General features: G+C 47.5%; 1 protein-coding gene across 2 annotated transcripts in view; it reads right to left on the reverse strand.

Moving 5' to 3' along the window:
• Positions 1-12,399: 12,399 nt before the first annotated feature.
• EFEMP1 (EGF containing fibulin extracellular matrix protein 1) overlaps positions 12,400-14,857 on the reverse strand; it is a 40,476-nt gene continuing 38,018 nt past the window's right edge. For both annotated transcript variants that reach the window (XM_027901673.1, XM_027901674.1), the window contains exon 11: positions 12,400-13,627. In XM_027901673.1, coding sequence (XP_027757474.1) covers positions 13,469-13,627 — 159 coding nt within the window. In that variant the 3' untranslated portion in view covers positions 12,400-13,468. The remainder of the gene's footprint in view (positions 13,628-14,857) is intronic.

The following is a 14,857-nucleotide window of genomic DNA, read 5'->3' on the forward strand; positions in this document are numbered from 1 at the left end:
GCAGGGATGAGTGAGTGGCACAGAAGGTGTTTTCTTTTATTTGAAGTGAAGAGAAAGATTGACAGAAGTGGTAAATTTTATGGAATTTATAAGAGAAATGGTAAATTTTACAGTATTTGGAAGAAATAGTGCTCTTCCCTTTGCATGTGCAACGGGAGTGAAGGGGACTGAAGAGTGACTGAGTTTCTGGTTTATAAAAGGAGGACCTAAAGGTGTGATTTTTAAGCCTTTTCAGGCATTTTTGTGGACTCTGAGCATTCAGTGCTGTGTCCTTAAAAAGAGTTGAGCAGAACTAAATTCAAAAGCGCTCTGCTTGTGTGGGATAACCCAGATAGTTGTTTCCAAAACTGAATTAGCACCCCTTCTAACAGTACAAATGACTTTGACCTGTGTTTTCAGGCCGTGTAAAAAGAAATGCGAGTGAACATCACGTGTAGTGCACAAAGCTCCAGGTGTTTGTCTTTGCTTTCTGTCAGTTCAGTTTGGGGGACTCGGAGTTGAAATGATTTGTGCTCTGGCAAACTCTCCCCAGATCCCTTCTGAGGGCTGAGCACTGCTCAGGGCTCCTCTCTGCAGCACCTTGTGAGGCCGTGTTGGCTGTGAAGAGCCAAGGTCTGGTTTTAAATGGTTAAGATGGGAATTGTGTTACATTCCAAGGAATGCAAGGTCTGAAATGACCCAAGGCCCTGATTTACTGGAGTGATCGCAAGGCAGAGTGGGATTGATCTGCGGTGCGTCAGGTGGTGACTCAAAATCAGTCAGAAAAGGTGAATCTGGCACTGTTCAAATCCTTTGCTGAAAAGCTACTTGTGACTGTTTAGATTAAAATAGCTATTAAATAGTTCCTTGGGTTTTCATGTTGGTTGTGCTTTCTTTTAACTTAGTGTGTTAATTTTAAAAAGCATTTGGAGTAAGAGAAGCAAAAGAAGGCAGTGACTCTTAGAGCTTTTCCAAGAAGGGGCAGAGCCCTTGGAGCCTCCAAGTTGCTGGTGCTGCCATGCAGGAAGGTCCAGGTGGTGGAGAAGGACAGGAGGATGTCATGTAACAGTGAGAAAAATCACAGAGCTGTTTGCCTGCCTGGACTTGTCAGTAATTACAGCATCTTAGCCATAAACCTAGTCATTTTTGCTGTCTAGGAAACTCCAGGAGAAGTCTTTAAGCTTTGTTAGAAGCTGGGTGTTGGCAAAGGCTGGGCTGACAGCAGTGCTGAGTGTGGTGGACAGCACTCTGCAAATAAAACCGCAGCCACCGACTGGAGCTGCTCCCTCTCTCTCCCCTCTGCCATCGTGCTTTGCATTTTTCTCTTTAATTTCGAAGCAAAACTATAAATAGGAGTTGGGAACTGTGTGGATGTGGTGATAGATATGGGATTTGTTTGCTGTTCTCACCCACTCTCCTTAAAGAGGAGGGCTAAGCTTAAATTAAGAGCTAATGATGGAGCAGTTTGTCATCCCGTGCCATGTTCCTGATGCGTTTCCAGCATGTTGGCTCCATCCTCTGGACAAATGTCACTGGTTTCAGCAGGGCTGGGTCTAGCCCTTTGTGTGGATCTTTTGAATTTTACCATGAACACACATACAATATGCTCAAAACAAGCTTATTGCTTCCAACTGACTCCTTGGAATCCCTACAGGTTTACATTAATCTTTTATCTTTGCTTAGGAAAACATCTGTGCTATTTCTTGGGGTGTGTAGTAAGAGTTACACCTTGATATAGGTCCTCCTGATCCCAGGAGATAGTACATAGAAAATGAAGGATGAAAACAGCAATAAAAACTTCCTAAGGCTGATAAAAAATATGATTTATAGTCAGGACCCAGTTATAAATCCCATCAGCACTTGCTATAGTTATAGCTGTTGCTGCATTGTTGAAAGAAAGGTTGGTAAAGAATTAAGTATGTGGTGTTTCATTCATATGGTTACTCACACAAGTTGCAACTGGCTTGAACAATGCCATTGTTAGTAAAAGCAGGAGAACAGTGATCTGTATTTATAGCCAGAAGGGTATCTACCATCTAAAACTAAGCACAGCCAACCTTGTCTGGGGGGCTGAAATGTGGAGAACATGTAGAAGTTTGAACAGGGTTAATAAAGCTGCTCCTGGTGGCAGGAATTTGCTCCACAGCTGGTACCAGTTCGGTGATTCAGCTTCACCCTTTGGTTTATTTTATTGTGCTGTACCTTCATACGGTGTGTCTGGCCTTGGTATGATTTGGGGCACTGTCCTGAGAGCACCCCAAGGCCCCAGGTTTAACTTCAAAGGTTGTTTGTCAGTCTGTGTGTGGTGGGTGTAAAGAGCACTGGAGGAACAGCAGGAGTTTCTCTGTGGTACACCTGATTTTTAACTGTCACTGGACTGATCTTAATCAATAACTCCCAGCATATTATTCCCAGGACAGCTGATCCCCCATCCTTCTGCTTTGGCTTCAGAGCTTCCACACCAGTTCTGAAAAAAAACACCTCTTATTAAATGATTCTTTCAGTTGTTACTGCAGTGTTCAAGATACTACAATCGTGTGCACAGGCAAACAGAAACACCGAGTCAGGGCAGCAATATCCAGTGTACCATCTTATCTACAGGCTGGTGTTTGCTGGATCTTCTCTCAGTGACTTCTTTCCTTTAGGATTATACCTATTTTTAACAATTGTTGGGTAGTTTCTACTTGTGAAATCCTCAAGGAGATGTAATTCTGTCCCTGCCATGATGCACAAATGAGGTCTGACCAGGAAAGCTCTTGTATTTTCTTCCTGAACCTGCTTAGGTGTGACACTTGTAGTTTTGAGAGCAGTGGAATGTGGCCAGCTGGTCTAGCACAGCAATTTTTACCTGTGACAGGGGTACAGTGCAAGGTGCTGAGGGCACCAGCAAATTCCCAGCTCTGAGGAAGCTGTGCAGGGAAAATGATGCCAAGAAAACCCTCCCTCCATCTGCTTTGTGCTCTGAAAAGGGGTTCGACTTGCCACGCCACAGAATTTGGAGGCTGATTTTTTTTGACCCTGGGAAGAGTTTGAGGTTGTGAGTCTGGCTGAGCTGGAATAAACCCCAATTTCTTGGCTGGCTCTGCAGGGTTTGGGGATTTTTGGCCTCTGCATCGGGATCCCTGGCCAGGGCTGGCCCCAACACCAGTGGCTCCTGTGCCTTGCTCACAGGCAAGAGGGAATGTGCTTTTGAGGATTGCAGGAAAACCCTGCTGAGGGTGCTTTTGGGACAACTGGGGGCTCTGTTTGACCCCTGCCCTCCCCTGGGTGGGTGGTAATGCTTCCTGGAGGGCCTTTCTCCTCGGGGACCGGGCAGCTGCTGATGGAACGTCCTACCCTGGCCCTTGGAGCTTGGCATGGCCATGCTGAGACTCCCAAATTCCTGAGGGGAGGACTGTTGGGAACCCACCTGTGTGTCCCAAGCTGTGTTGCTGGTGGCAGAAGGAGGGGATGGGACACCCCCTGTGCCCAGTGGTGCTGGTTTGCCAGGGACAGAGTGTGGGCTCAGTGCCAGGCCCAAGCCTTGCACGGGGTTATTCTTGTTCAGGGAAACGGGCAAATCTTGCTTTCAAATTTAGGAACACATTTCCCTTCCCTAAATGGATTGTGAATTCTGTTCCTGTTGTCCAAGTGGAGTGAAACCTGTCCTAAATAACACTGTGGGAGAATATTTCAGTTGTGATTGGGGTTTTTTTTTTGTGATGAGCTTTGCCATTTAACATCATTAAACTCAGTTATTAAAATTAAGGGGTTATTTTCTACTTCTTTTGGATATTTTGAGTTGATTTACTTCAGCTCTTGAATATGGAGGTTTAGTCTTCCTGGTTTTGTCAACCTAAAAAACCTGAGCTCAAGAAAACTTTATTCCATTATTTCACTGTGAAGAGACAGGAGTTGTCAGTGAGTAAACTAATGAGCTGTATAATTACAGCACAGGTTGACAGGCTGAGCTTTTGCAAACCCTTGCTCACCAGTTGCTGTAGAGCCAGTGCTTGCTGCCCTGCTGCCCTGTGGAGGAGCTGAGGGATCAATTCCAAGTGGGAATATTGATTACACTGGCAAAATTTTCTTGTGACATCTTTTCCCTTATAAATATATTCTTTCCCCACGCTCAGTGCTGATTCAGTTGTGGCCGGTCCAGCCGGTGGCTTTGGAGGTGCATGTGCAGAATTCTGTGGTGTTTGGTGAGCTGAATCACGGTTACTGTGCACACAAGTGTCCCTTTAGGTCTGTCTATCTTGGCCTGTGCAGAAATGGAATTTAATGCAGAAAAAATCGGTCCCATAAAGTGGAGTTACTGTTCTGACTGGATTTAACTGCAGTTAGAATTGGAGCCCCAGCACTTGTGTGTTAGCAACTGCTTTCCTCCCAGCAGCAACCGGCAACAACCACGGGCATTGAGCTGTGTTTGATCTGATTTGGGGGAAATTGTTTAGCAATTAGTGCTAATCGCCGGCTGATACCTGCACAGCATCCAAGTTCAACTGTGCGTCCGCCTCGCGCAGGGCAGACTTGCAAACATGATCTGGCACCCAAACAGGCCTGTGCTAGACTGAAATTATTCATGTGTAGTTGGACAAGTAAACAAATAAGGAATTTTGGGACTTTCGAGATTATTGAATATTTTTAATTGGTTTTCTGCCTTTTTTTAACTTTGAGCCGCTCGGGATGGTTTTGAAACCAAGCTTTTAGGCTTAAAGGTTTATTTATTTGTTTCTAGGGTTGGTTCTTGTAATAAATTAATGGATTTAATAAACTCAGAAGAGTCCTAAAAGGGGGAAATTCTTCTCCAGGGTGACGGATATATCCAAGCCAGCAGGTCCTGTGCACCTTGTCAGGTTGATGTCCCCGCAGAGCTGAGCTGTACGGCCCTGATGGCTCAGCTCTTCCCTTCAGCAAAATATCCTTTCCCAGAGAGGTGTGTGAGCCCTGGCAGGGGACCGAGTGCCTCTGGCAGGGGTGACGCGAGGTGAGAAGGGAAGTGACGGCTGTGCCGGAGCTGCAGAGCGGGGCAATCGCTCCGGATCTCACGTGTGTGCCTTCAGATGGCCCGGAGGCAGCTTAGTCTTAGCGGGGAGGGATTGACATCCTGCACAAACCCAGCAGAAATGGGCCTTGGCAGCACTGGAGGCCCCGGGACAAGCTGTTCCCAGCAGTTTATCGCTCGTGGGAGCTCACGCTCGCTGCACTGCTGACCCGGGGAATGTGGCTCCTGCCTTGGGCTCAGCCTGAGAGCCCCCTCGGCCAGGCTTCATCCCAGCCTGAGCCAGCCTTCCAGGGAAATCCTGCGTGGCTGCCTTCTGCTGTGGGAGGGAGGGCGGGAAACCCACCCTTGGGGTGGTGGCATGCACAGTTGTGGGGCTGGGAAGGGGAAGGAAAGAGTGTGATGGCAATAATGCCTCCTCAAATACAGGTCATTCCCTGCTGTTCTCCAGGATGGGGTGGGCAGGTTGCACAGCATCCGTGTGCTCCAGTGCAGTTGGGTACCTCAGGGCTCGTTTCTGCCCTGATTGCCCATGCTGGGATGTTGCAGTGGGTTACTGGGGAAGAGCTGGAAGCTTTTTTTGCTGTTCTCCTGGACGCTTTTTGGCACTGAGGGAACCTGCGGCTCTCGCAGAGCGTTCAGCATCCCTGAGCTGCAGCACTATCGTAACATCAGACCTCACTGGGGTTTGGCTTGGGGCTCCCATCCGGAAGGATTAAAATGCTTGTGTTAGACAGGAATGTTACCCTCGGTAGAAATTTCCATATAAAACCCTCGCCTTGCCCTTTCTCCACATATTCCCCCCGTTTGTCTCACCCTGATTTCTTTTTATGGCTGTTTCTGCTTGGCAAACACCCCGCCGGTCGTAGCTGCGTGTCAGCCTTCGAGGGAGCTTCTGCAGGGCAATGAGGCTTGAAAAATTTTTTAAAAAATGGATTTTTCTAGGCTTGTTTTTGGCTGTCTCGGGCTTTTTGCCCCGTTTTCTATGCCTGGGGAAGGAAATGCGTGAGCGGTGGATGACAGGGGGGGAACCCCACAGGTGCCTGGGTGGCCTCAGCCGCGGCTCTTGCCTGTGGGACGGGGCACCCTGTCCCTGCCTGGGCTGTCCCAGTGCCGCTGTGCCAGGTGGGATGGCACTTGCACCGTGGAAGCCTCCCGAGCCCTGAGCTGGCAGAGGGCTGTGTGGTTGTTGGCTGCAGCCTCGGCGCTGCAGGGCACGATTTCAACCATGTCTATGGAGACCAATTTCAACATCAAAACAAACCAGCGTAAGTGGAATTTATATTACCTTTTAAAAAGGCAAGTCAACAGAGCTGAGGGCTCTGCTTCGAGGAAGCCTCTTGGGTTTGTTCAGGGAATTACTGCAAATATTTTATGGCCTTTTGGAGGCTCCAGGCAACCTCAGGAAGCATCTGCCGAGGACAGCTGTTGAAATAGCCCAGGTTGTGTAGCTGATCAGGGGATTTTGGGGCCTGTGGTGTGAGAAAACACTCCCCCCATCACCAAATATCCTACACTGTTTAATTTTCAGGGCCAGGCTGCTCCTGCTAAATTTCTAGGTAGTATTTTTTCCCCCCTCAAGCAGTGTTTTCGTTTTGGGTGATGGTGGTCAAGAGCAATCAGACCAAAAGCCTGGATCCCAAGTGTCTGAGGGTGTGCAATAAGCCCAGAGGTGGAGAAATAACCTGCTGTCCAGAGAGAGAAAATATCCCTGCAGCAATGTCCCAGCAGTGGAGGGGTGGAATGCAGATAAGAAAATGCTGCAGTGGGGGGTGTGTTGTGGTGCTGCCCCAAGCCCATTGAAGAGGCAGGTTAAAGATGGACTGGGGTTGCTTCGCTCCCCCTTCTGAAATGAGTTTGAGTACTCAGTGCTCAGATTGAAAACTGAACCTTAGAAACTCAGATGCTTGGAGAAGTTTTACAAGTGTGTTTTGTTTTCTCCAAGCTGGTTAGAGCTTATCCCCTCTCCCTGGGGGGCAGGCACTTGCCAAGCTGCTGGGCTGAACATTTGAAAGTAGGCTGGTTTGGGGATGCTGGCCCAGGGACAAGCATCAAATTATGACAAGGTGAATAGTGACTTAAGTGCTTACTTTGTGATAGGAGGAGGCTGTGCCAACAAGCTGCCAGCTTAGAGAGGTGTTTTAATCTCCTGGGTACCTTCAGGCAGGTGGATTTGTGAGTGGGATGGTGGCACTGCCTGGATCCTCATTTCTTCGTACATCAGCACTGCTGTATCATACACCTGTAACAGGAGTGTGTGAATAACCCTTCAGCAGAGCCTCATTTGCATCTTTGATTGCCGTGATGGGAACGTGGTGCCTTCCCAGCTTTTCTGCACGCTTAGGAGCAAACAGCCTTTGTACAATGCACAAACTGAACCTCGGCAGGAATGTCACTGTGGCCTCTCAACTGCTGTCACTCCAGAGAAATGGGGGCAATCATTTTCATACTAAGGGAACGTTCCTGCAAAATGTCTCCTTGTGGTAGGGCTGGGCAGCTTTCAGCCTGGTAGATGGGAGTTGGAACAGCTGGAACAGGCTTGGCTGTAGAGCAGGGAGGGAGAGAGGGATTGTTGGAGATGCTCACTGTGATACAGGAGAAGAAACGACTCCTTTATTGTCCAAGAAATCTCAGTGCTTTATTGGAGAGATTCACTGCATAATTTAGATCTTCCCTCTCCAGCATTCCAGGGCAGAGGCAGGAATCTTCTGACCCCATTAAAGTTTCATGTTACTATTTTGATCCTCGTGATTCGGTTTCCAGTGCAGAATCACCAGCCTTGCAGGGAGTGCTTGGCGTGTTCATTCATGTTCTCCACTGCCTACCTACCTACCTACTTTGGGCAGCTTTTAGAGCTCACATGAAACAAAACAGCCCTACCAAATATTGGGGGGTGGTATCTAGACCAGCCCTGGGTTGCAAAATTGTTTGGGAAAGAGAAAGCAGCAAATACAAATCTCAGTTTTAATCACTTTGAGGGTCAATTTGTCTCTAAGTTCGTCCAGATATGGCTTTCCTGGAAACACCATTATCTGCAGTGATCTGGCTCCTGCTGCCTCCCCCCAGGCAGTGCCTTTAAACTGGGCATGATTTACATTTTTCTCCCTTGAAGGTGACTCTTTTTGCAGACATTTGCTGCTGACTGAGTTTGCTTTGATGCTTTTGTGGCCTCTGCTGGGCAGGGTGTGAGATCTGGGCACCGACCCCAGCACTGGCAGCAAGCACCCCAAAGCCTCACTGATGCAGCATCAGTGTGCTCTGTGCAGGCTGCTCCCCTGTTCCTTGGGGTGGGATTTCCAGGTTTGGGGAATTTGGCATGGCAATGGGCAGTGCTGATGGCAGAGCTCCTGGCAAGGGTGTGGGACAGCTTCGGAGCTGCTCGTGGCAAACTGGGAATGCTTCCCCTGTGCCCGGGGGTGTCAGGGGAGAGCTCCAGTGTGGAACAGCCCCATGTTTGCTGGATCTGGGCAGGCTTTGCTGTGGATGTGTGCAGTTACCTCTCAGCCTGAGCTGAGCTTTGACATTGCCAGCATCCTGCTGCAAGAGGGGGACAGACCCAAACTGCCTGCTGTGTTCAGGCTGTGGTGCATTTATACAGCAGTGTAAAGGTTCAGCTTCATTCCCTGCTCTGTTCCCACTTATTCCTGGTGCTGGATCAGCTTTCTGGAGCTGCGCTTTCCTTTTGGAATGGTCTGTCATAACCCTGACACTCTGCTGGGAGGTGCTGCTCTGTTCAGTTCCCTTTGCTGTTCAAGCAAAGCTGGGATCACTTTCCCCTCGAGTCCATCACTTTACATTTATCCCCTTTGGGTTTATTTTGCCTTTTTTTTGCTCAATATTCAGAGCGCTGTAAAGGCTGTGTTTTCCAGAGGATGCTCACCTTTACCTGAGCAATGAATATCATCAGCAAAATGTTCTGTTCCCCTTCTTTTCTGCACCTCTTACTTTGAGGCAGGTCCTTCAGTGCGCTGCTGTTGTGCCAAATTCCTCCTCCACACACAGGATAGGAAGTTTCGCTTCATTTCTTTTGCCGTGGCGTTATCTTTTTTGCTCATTCCCCTAATGTGTGGGTCCCTCCTTGGCCCCATCAGGCTCCTGGGAATTTGTTTCTGCTGTGACTGGAAGAGGCTGGATTTGCCAGCGCAGGCGTTTGCGAGTTGCTCCTTTGGCCTGCCGTGTTTGTTTGCACGTGTGACCTTCCACATCTCAGGAACGTTTCCATTTTCCATGTTCCTATACAACCCCAGCCTCTCAGAGAATGACTTATTGATTTTAATAATGCCTTTTACCCTGCTGCTTTGGTATGTTGGCTTCCCCTCTGCAGCCCTTCCTCCCAGCTTCCAAAATGTGTTTGTTTTCCTAGTTTCCATGCCGCCTGCAGGAATTCTGCTCTCTTGACTTCCCACTTGGGTGTTTGTTGTATATATTCTGTATAGGAAACGTTCCTCTATACTGCACAGAGATACTCCAGAAACACCCAGAGCGCAGGGAGAGACTGTGACCCTCCAGAGGAGGTGGTCACAGGTCCAGATGTTTCTGGAGTGGCACCGGCAGGATTTGGACCTCGAGGTGTCTGTAACATTCATGACTCTGGTTTCTGAGCTTAACAGCACAAATATGTTGGGGTTTGTCAGCCCAGCTGGCAGGCTGCTCACTTTTAGAGCTTTCTCTGTGTGCTTGTTCAGGTGAGGATGCAGCACTGGGAGTCTTTGTAGACCTGCAGAGGGAAGAGAAAAAAATGAATGTTTCGTTAAAGCAGTGCAGTGAAGTAAACCAGAGTGTGTGTCTGCAGGGCAGGAGCTGCTGCAATGCTTAGCTGAGAGCAGCACCTCAGATTGTTTATCCTCTTTGATTATATATGTATTGTGTGGTTATACAGAAATATTATTGAAATTAAAAAATATTAATTACCCAGATGCATTCCGGGGAGGGAGAAGAGGTGCAGAGCGCTGATATTCCTTCTGGGACTGTGGGGATTCTGGATCAGAAAGAGAAATAATTTCTCAGCTGAGAGCAGGAACAGCACGTGATTGACAGAGTGGCTGTTGGCAAGCAAAACCTGCAGCTCATCTAACTCCAGTACTCACAGCAGTTTCAGCACTGGCACTTTTAAGCTCACCTAGTTCCAGTATTTCGGTCCGGGTGTCTTGGCCACTCAGCCCTTCATCCAAGGTGTTGGCTGAGATACCAGAGAATCAATCACGTGACACAACGTTTGCAGCTTTTTCTGCTGGCCAAATATACACAATAAATGGGAGGCCTAAAAAAGAGTTAACTCTGAGATCGCTTACTTAAAAAAAATTGACTTGTTCAACGCACACAATCGATACCAGTATAAAACGGGTCTGGATTTTTTCCCATGCAAAAACGACAAAAGCTGTTGTACCGTCCTCCAAATCTGCTTTGGCAACTGTAAACCACCCCCATTTTATTAAACAGCTCTCTTTCCTCCTAATATATACAGAACTGTTTGCTGTGTAAACATCTTAACTGCACATCTGCTTTTCCCCAGATATGAAACACAGTTCACTTTTTGCCCTGCTCACTTTTTTCTGCTGGCCAGATGAAATAAGGCTGGGGTTTGCAGCAGATGCAGCGCGGCTCAGTTTGGAATCCTGCAGGTGTTCCCCCAGCTGGGAAGTGTGGAAACGTGCCATTTCGCTGAGATGATGGGGAGGTTTAGATATGTGAGGGCGTTAAAAATAATTCTCCCTGTTAACAGTGGGCTTTGTCCCTGGTGGGCTCCATGTGCTCCACAGCTGACTGGGGCAGCAGCTGTTCTATATTTTAATGGGAGAGTTATAAAGTTAGAAACATGGATGAGCATTCAAAACACAAGCAACTCTCCGCAGCCATGGAAACGGGATTCAACAATAAACTAGCATTTGTGAGCCTTCCAAACAAAATAATCCCACTGCACTGCCTTCAGGTGGTCTCAGGGAAGTGAATGAACTTGCATTTTGATTTCCTGAAGTTTCTGTTTTCTCAAAGTCCTTTTTTTTTCCCACTCTTTTCTCCCTGTTCTGTATTTCTAAGAAGATACCGAACTTTGCACGTGATCCTGATTTAGGTTCTTCTCCAGCACTGACAGATTTATATGCAAACCTTTCCTGGGTGTGTTATTGGTAATGGTCATGCTGGTAGGACATAGAGAGGGCTGAGCAAACACTTTGCTCTCCTATAACTCCTCAGGATTTCAGTGTTCTTTATAATCCAAGTAGCTCTTCAGACTCTCGCTGCGTGTTTGCTGCAGCTCCATGTGTTTTGCAGGGAGCAGATGGGGCTCTGCTGGCCTGGAGAGTTGAGGGAACCTGTGGCTTTCCCTCCTAACAACACAGGATTTTTGGTGCACGAGATCTCTCCTTGCCCAGGCTCTGAACCATCTTCTCATTGTGGTCGTGGTCAGGTACCCACCCCTACCAAACCCACACCAACCACTCCCTGCCAGTGCCTGCAGTGCAGCCCTGCTGCAGCCCCTCCCTGCTCTGCTCCTGCTTTGGGTTGGAGGAGCTGCTGCTGTTCCAGTCCTGGTTCTCATGGAATTGCTGTGCTCAGGGAGATGTGCAGGGCTCTGCAGGCTGATATGGATGAGGTACAGCTGCCTCTGCTGCTCCTGCCGTTTGAGAAATGCTTTTCTCTCTGTATGATGATCAGTTTGGGGTCATTGTCAGATGAGCAGAGGTTGAAAAGGAGAACTTACACGTGCTGGTGATGGAAAACGATGTAAATACTGGCAGGTCATGAAGGTAGAGTAAATCCTTGGGGCAGCGTGGGGACCCCAGGGATGATTTGTGGTTGCTTCATTTGCCCCCTGTAAGTCCTGGCATTGAAGGGGGAAAAGCCACTTGAGCTCCCCTGGGCACCTGTCGAGGGGGAACTACCTGTTTTAAACCCACAAGCACCAACCCCTTTTGTTTCTTGCAACGGGCAGTGGTGAATTCCACCCTTTGGAAGTTAAAAGTTTGAGTAGAAGAGCAGTGTTCATGCTGGGGGTGAGGGGGAGGCACAGCTCCTTTGTGGGGAGAGGAAAACATTTACCAAACTAAGTGTGGAGGTGAGGAATTGCATGGGGGAGGAGGAGCAGACCTTTTGCTCAGTACGTGTGTGGAATGAGGAGGTGCCTTTCCAACCAAGTGGATTTGTGGTGATGAATGGGGAGGAATCTCTCTCTGGGGAGAGGAGGGAGCTTCCCACAAGCCAAACTCCGTATCCGAGACTTTCCACCATGGAAAACGCCGCTTAAACCCCTCCCTCTGGAGTGGATTTTTGCTGTCAGTAAAACTAAAGCTCAGGGGGGCAGCAGGTTTGTCCCTCTGCAAAGGAATTACACCTTCAGTGTTCCAAGCACTGCATGGGATCAGATCTGGAATCGTTCTGACTCCCCCAGTAGCTGACAATAACAGTGGCGGTAACAAACTGCCTCAAAATGCACTCCATACAGTATGGCAAGAGATCTTTATTTAAAAATTTTGTACATCAAAGGATTAACTGCTACATTTTTTTAGACAAGAAATAAGATTTGACATATTACAAAAGATGTTATTAGTCCTTGAAAATTAGAAATAAATTTTATGAACACTGTACATGATACATCTGAGTTGTAAGAGCAGGACCAGGACCGAGTGCCTGGCGGTGATATAACTTAACAAGAAAATGCACTCCATTCTTAGTATACAACATAATATTTCTGGAAAAATAGTATGTTAAGTTCTGTCTGAAAATGCTGCATCCCAGTAACTACCAACAGTGTTCTCAGGAGTGTTCTCGTGGACATTTGTGCCCTGCCTGGGTTTTTTTCCGTTTGGAGTTTTTCTTTGTTGGAGGAATTTTCTTCCTATGGTCTATTTATCTTGGAGAGAGCAGGGTGTTATTCCGTGGCGTGGTTAACACAATCTGCATATAAAAACCCGATGCAAAGCATTTCTCACAATGTAACTTCACCTCCAACCCAGATTAGAAAAACCCGCTGTGATAGCACATAAATGTCTACAGAAATAGATTTTTATTGACTGTTACCTTTTGTTACAAAGTAGTTAAAAATAAGAAATATATTTCAGCTTATCAGATAACTGTTACTTTGTGTATCATTCAGGCTACATAATTTTTTTCTTTTTTTGAGATTGATGTGTAGCTGCATTAGAATTTAAAATAAAAACCAACACAGAAGATCACTTTTAAATTGCATGACCTATTTGGCTGGGGAGGGGGTGTGAGGTGTCACAGGATACTGTGAACATACAGTTCTCATACAAAAGCGTAGTATGGACCTAGTCCAAGGAAGGTAATAAAAAACAAGGTTTAAATCTTTATACACAAAGTGACAATGCCCATGTTATACTATGGAACACATCTACTAATTGGGAATTACAGGTGTAACGTGTGAATAAAAGATACCGACTTACTAAACAAATTTAAAAATAAAAAAAAAAAAAAAAAAGAGAGCAAAATCTATAAATAAAATAGTAAGTGCTTTCTCTCTGGTGACGTCTTTGGCTGCCGTGGTGCCTAGAAGGCGTAGGGTCCCACGATGATGGTTAGCCTGAGCACCGAGCTCGTGCGGTAGTTCAGGCTGTTCACCGTCAGCATCTCCAGGTCCACGATGTGCTCGCGGGGCCCCGACAGCGACTTCACCAGCACCAGCATGGCGCTCACCGCGCTCGTTTGCTGCGGGGACAACACAGCCCTGCTCAGCACGCCTCCCCTGGGCCTCAAACACCTCAAAACTGGGGTGCTTGCAGCGCTTCCCAGTGCCCCTGGCTCATCTCCCCCAGCCTGGCTGCAGGGGAAGCTTCACCTCACCCAGAGGGGTAAACTGTGCCACCAGACTGTCCTGAAGGCTTTGTTTTTACCCCCACCTATCAGCTTTTAAAATAGAGAGAATGAGTAAAAGAAGAGGCTTTTAGTGTCTCTAACAGTGGCGTAGCTGAGGGAAACTGTCACCTCATGGCTGGTTCTCCCGAAGTGAGAACGTGCTCTCCTCCTAAACACCAGCAATCTTTGCAGCTGGGCTGTAGCTGTTGCCATCCCCGCCTCGCCCTGCTGCAAAGCTCGCTTCCCGGGCTGGGATGGTGCTCCTGGGAAATGCCTTGTCCATGGCATGCTGCTGCTTTGGGAAATGGTGGTGTCATTCCCAGGCGATGAGAAAAGGGAAAGCTCCCTCTCTCACTTTGCCTGCTACAAATATTTTCTCCCCGTGTCACAGGAGCGGGGTGTGCAGATGAATCCAGTGCATCTGCTGTATCCGAGCCCCAGCTCAGAGCTTGACTAAACCAGTAGGAAATAACTTCCCAGTAAGCCTTTGTTTACCCCAGTCCCCTGGCAGGAAGAAACACAGCCTTCCTTATTTAAGGCCTCTGATTTCTTTTTGAGTGCAGCAAGAGGAGGCTGGAATTGTTGCTCCAAGGGTCAGTCTGAGGGTTAGACTGGGCTCTAACCCAAGTGAGACCTGGAGCGATCTTGTTCTTATTTGAAGCAAAGAACTGTTTGTGTTTTGGGGGTGGTGATGGGGTTTTGGTGTGTAATAAATCCAGGGCAAGGCACTGGATTGTAGGTTATGTCAGAACAAGTGAGATATAGATGAGCAGTGCCTTGTTCCCATCTTGGGGAAACATAGTGCCAATGGCAATGCCTTACCTCGATACACTTGTTGGATTAAAAAGCCTGAGCCCCAGATTTGAAGGAAAATAACTAAAAATGAAAACCTTCCTATTAATATATTTCTAATAGAAGCTTTTCTGCTGATTCTGTTTTACTGAGTATAAAGCTACGTATGAAGGGAAAGGATTTCCCAGGAATTCATAAATATTACAAGGGTCCAAGGAAATCAGATTTCCTCCAAAAACCCTCACAAAGCAGATGTTCTGGACACTCTGAGTCATATGGATCTACTTGCCT

Source organism: Empidonax traillii, unplaced genomic scaffold (genome assembly GCF_003031625.1).
Source record: "Empidonax traillii isolate 1590-97213 ecotype Southwest subspecies unplaced genomic scaffold, ASM303162v1 scaffold804:size347002, whole genome shotgun sequence".
Lineage (NCBI taxonomy): Eukaryota > Metazoa > Chordata > Aves > Passeriformes > Tyrannidae > Empidonax > Empidonax traillii.